At 43.1% G+C, this 5,000-nt stretch overlaps 1 protein-coding gene across 7 annotated transcripts in view; it reads left to right on the top strand.

The window, feature by feature from the left end:
- The window catches only part of LOC143302338 (uncharacterized), a 114,341-nt gene that overhangs the window by 32,016 nt on the left and 77,325 nt on the right, over positions 1–5,000 (top strand). For 6 of the 7 annotated variants that reach the window (XM_076616962.1, XM_076616963.1, XM_076616964.1 and 3 more), the window contains 2 exons: positions 242–334; positions 3,803–3,999. In XM_076616962.1, the coding sequence (XP_076473077.1) occupies positions 242–334; positions 3,803–3,999 (290 nt within the window). The remainder of the gene's footprint in view (positions 1–241; positions 335–3,802; positions 4,000–5,000) is intronic. The other variant, XM_076616967.1, reaches the window with a different exon arrangement.

Here is a 5,000-nt window from a genome sequence, read left to right as displayed (position 1 = left end):
ATGTTCATTGTTTATTCTGCATCTTTTACCAGAAGTACGTTTATTGTTGCATGGATTGTGTCATTTACTCAGTGTTTTGATTTTGATTCGTTATTAGCGGCATGGATTTCTTTTGAAAGTTGTGTCGTTTTAACAAGATTCTTTTTTGTTCCGGTTTGGTTTGATTGTTTTGTTTGAGTTTTGTCCAGTGACAGGTGCTTGGCGTGTGTAGTGTGCATGTGCCTGTTTTCCCTGTCCCAAGGTGCCATAGCAAAAAGCGCTCGGGCCGCTGGGTTCACTCCCGCTTCTGCTGACCGCTATGCCACTCAGATCTTTCCCGCTAACCCCCGCCAAGGTGATTTAGTCCGTCTCTGTGTCACGTTGGTAACATCATCGTAATCATTGTTACTGTCGCAATAAAAATATATCTTTATTGTCTTCATCATTGCCAGCAGCATTATTGTTGTCATGATGATCATCATCATTATATCAATGCCGCAAAAGGGAAAAAAGTCTTTTATCATCATCATCACCACATTATCAACATTATCATCACCATCATCAATATATTCATCATTATATCACATCAACATTATCATCACCATGATCAATATAATCATCATTATATCATTGTTGCAATCAGAATCAGTCATGATGATGATCGTCATAATCATTTTCATTGTCATCATTATATCATTGCAATGAAAAAAATATCTTTCATCATCATCAACATCATCATCATGATATTGTCACAATAAGAATCTCTCATCATCATCATCATCATCACATCATCATCATTGTAATTATATCATTGTCATAATAAAAGTCTCTCTTTATCATCATCAACATAATTAAAAATGATAAAAGATGGTTTAAAATCAAAAGTACCTTAAGGTGAAGATAAAAGTGACGTTATCTTCATCTTAAGATACCTTTGATTTGACACCATCTTTTATCATTATTAACTTTGTTTTGAAAGGTCCAGTAGTCACCATGTTTTCATCATCAACATAATAATAATAATAATAATGATAATAATGGACATTTGTTGAGCGCTTTCCTCCCTTAACCCTTTCATTGCCAAGCTCGCATTTATGCACAGGCGTGGTAGAGGACCCATGTCACTGAAAGGTGACCATTCATTGGTCTGTTATCCATGAACCTACTGCTCTTAATATTCGGTGGTAGGATAGGCCGTATTTTCTATACATCGCAGGGGGAATCCCCAGCTATTCTTAGCCGCTGTCTTTTCTGTGTTTATACAGCAAGGGAATTTTGTGTACTCTAGATTGACTGGCGGTGAAAGGGTTAAAGAGAGCTCAAAGCGCTTTACAATAAACATCAAACACACGCGCGCGCGCACAATAAATCACAAAAGAAATAAGAAAAATAATGATTTAGCGCACAATAATATAAAACAGATTCAGAGACTATGTGTATTACATAATTACACATATACACACACGCAACGAAAGAGAGAGAGTTTGCATGGCTTATAACTGAAAAGATAATCATTATCATTTATTTTTTTTATGTTGATGTTTGTCATCATGATTATCATTGCTGCTGTGTTGTTGTGGGACTAAATGACTTGGTGCAGTTGTCATACTTTTTGTTGAACAAGCTTTAATTTTCCATTTGTTTGCTGGCTTCTCTGACATGTACATATCACCAAACTGTCATTGTGGGGGAAAAAAAAAGCCGATGTGTGACTATAAATATCACCAAAGCCACATTTTGGTGCATGCACCCCCCCCCCCCCCCCGCCCCCCTCTCTCTCCACCCCTCATACACTATCCCTCCCTAGCCCCCTCCATCCCCACCCCCCACAGAAATAGATGTCTGTCATCCTTTCCTTTGTGATCACCCTGTTGTGCAGTCTCATGACCCGTTGTTGTCATGAATTGTGTTGTGTTGGCTTACCACTCTTTCCAATGAAGCCATCCTCCACATATTGATCGAACGTTACATTTGCATGACTTCAGGTGGTTAGTTGACATTTCGTTTGCTTTGGGGTTGATTTCAGTTCTTTTCTTTCCCCCCTCCTCCAGTTTTCTGTTGGACTGTTGTCTGAAACAGAAGTATGTGCACCCATAGGTCTACAGTTACACAAAGTCTGTTGGTGATGTAGCAAACGGTTTCACATCTACGCATGGTATGATACTATAACAGTTACAAGGCAAAAATCCGTCTTGTTCCTTTCAGTCTAAGATATATATATATATATATATATATATATATATATATATATATATATATATATACAATGTACAGATGGGCAGCTTTTATGAAGCTGCATGAGCACACAGCTGCCAAGGGAGTTTTGTTTGGTGATTGGTTACGATTTTTCATCTGGGAAAGATAATGCTGCAAAGCTTCCAATAATCTGTCCAACTGCAGTGGGCCCCCATCCACTGCAACATACTCCACTGACAGTCTAGGGGGCACAGAAATCTTCAGTTTGGCAGAACGATGCTTAACCCCATGGCTGCTGAACCGTGGTCAGATGACATCATTGCGGCATGAATGTGAAATGCACTTACTACTATTTGTGTACTCTTCAGTGGTGTAGTTGATTTGCTGAACCAGTCATTGAATCCCACAAGGAAAAAGTCCAAACAAAGAACAGTGTCAAACATCCTGACCTGTCAGGTCTTGTGTCAGTGAGGCGACAACCCTTCATGAGCACGCAGGTCAGCAGGAGTCATGGGGTTAAAGACAGCAGTGATCGCTGTGGCCGCCCTGAGTGACTGTTACCACACATACAGAACATGGCCTGGGTGAAGTATTTTGTCAGAAGCACAAATCAGTAAGGTGATGAACCTGTTTTGAATCTCATTGAGAAGAGCGTTGGCCATACCCTCCTTCCCTCCCCTCACCACCTCGGTGCGTGCACTGAAGCAGTGCACGTGTCAGGCATGGTGCCAGGTCACCTGGGGACATGAGGGGGGCGGGAGGGGCGGGGGACAGGTTAGACAGGTGCTTGTACCGGCTTTGACAGTGTGAGGGGGGGAGGTCATAGTGGGTGTGGGGCATCTTCACTTGTCTGGGCACTTCTGGCGTAGAGGGACTTTTTGGACAGCAGTATGACCCAGAGAAAAACAACAACAGAAGTCCTTTGTGGGGGGTTCCTCAAAGGTGAAAACCCTCTTGTAAAACACTAAAGAGATGAAGGCGTGTTCAAGACAAATGATTGCGCCTTTCCTGTTGTGGAGACCCATTTACACCCGTTTATATAAGAGTTATGAATCAGTGATGATTAATGCTTATGTTATTTGAAGGATGAATGATGACCTGTTTATGCCTTTAAGCACTGAAAAGAAAATAAGAGATTGTGGTGTGTGTGTGTGTGTATGTGTGTGTGTGTGTGTGTGTGTGTGTGTTCATGCATGTATACGGATGTGTGTGTATGCATGTGTGAGTGTGTTTGTGTGCATGCACGCATGAAAGTGTGTGTGTGTGTGTGTGTGTGTGTGTGTGTGTGTGTGTGTGTTCATGCATGTATACAGATGTGTGTGTATGCATGTGTGAGTGTATTTGTGTGTGTGTGTATGCACGCATGAAAGTGTGTGTGTGTGTGTGTGTGTGTGTGTGCGCGCGCATGCATGGGTGCATGCGCGATGCTAGAACACTGCCAAAAAAAATTAGTCACACACGGGTTGTTGATGTTGTTGATTAAAGCAGACGTGGTGTTAGCATACATGGATCAGTCCACACTCTTTACCACCTCCTTTAAACTGACACTGTTGTCCAGCATTGATGGAAGCACACTCTGACACCTCCTTGAAACTGACATTGTCACTGTGTATTGACCTTGACCCAGGCCCGGAATCGGACACGGGGTCGGGGCCGCTGGATGACTACCGGATCGGGGACCGGGTGTGGGTGAGCGGGACCAAGCCGGGCATCATCGCCTTCATCGGGGAGACGCAGTTCGCACCTGGGGACTGGGCGGGGGTGGTGCTGGACGACCCCATCGGCAAGAACGATGGCAGCGTCATGGGCGTCAGGTATTTCCAGGTGAGGGGGTGGCAGTGTTTGACTTTGTGTCATACGTGAAAGAGCATGAATGAAGCTCAGGCTTGGTGTGCCCTCGTCAGTTTTGTTTCAAGACTTAGTATGTTGAACGCTGTGTTCCGTCTTTTTCTTGACTCAAAATGTTTAAACCAGTTGGTGGTGGTCTGCCCATGTTCTGTCAAACTAAAAAACAGAACATGATAATGATTTTTAACAAGCTCTTACTGCCACTCTATATTGCAGCACTTTCAGTCAGAGTGTGCTCATTCAATCAGAGCTAAAGATGGATATTGAATCATTAGCAAAAATTCAGCTAATCAAACAGTATGACAAGGAGCACAAGTTGTCAGCATCACGGACTGATGGTTGGGATAACGGGGGTTTGATCCCCATCAGAGGTGTGTGTTAGGCCCGTGGCTGGCTCACACCATGAGCTGAATGTACTATGGGCTCAAATAGGAAGACTGGGACCACACAGTCGAGGGTCATCCACTTCACGGATGTGTCTTTGGAAGCGGTGCTCAAATTTGCTGAGCAGCACTGCAGGTGTCTGTACATCGCAGCCTGGTTGATGCTGGGATATATTATGAGAGTACATCCTTGAACCTTATATATCGCAGCCTGGTTGATGCTGGGATATATTATGAGAGTACATCCTTGAACCTTGTATATTGCAGCCTGGTTGATGCTGGGATATATTATGAGAGTACATCCTTGAACCTTGTATGTCGCAGCCTGGTTGATGCTGGGATATATTATGAGAGTACATCCTTGAACCTTGTATGTCGCAGCCTGGTTGATGCTGGGATATATTATGAAAGTACATCCTTGAACCTTGTATGTCGCAGCCTGGTTGATGCTGGGATATATTATGAGGGTACATCCTTGAACCTTGTATATCGCAGCCTGGTTGATGCTGGGATATATTATGAGGGTACATCCTTGAACCTTGTATATCGCAGCCTGGTTGATGCTGGGATATATTATGAGGGTACATCCTTGAA

This window comes from Babylonia areolata, chromosome 29 (assembly GCF_041734735.1).
Source record: "Babylonia areolata isolate BAREFJ2019XMU chromosome 29, ASM4173473v1, whole genome shotgun sequence".
Classification (NCBI taxonomy): domain Eukaryota; kingdom Metazoa; phylum Mollusca; class Gastropoda; order Neogastropoda; family Buccinidae; genus Babylonia; species Babylonia areolata.
Note: the sequence above shows the minus strand (reverse complement) of the source record. Positions and strands in the feature narration are given on the sequence as shown.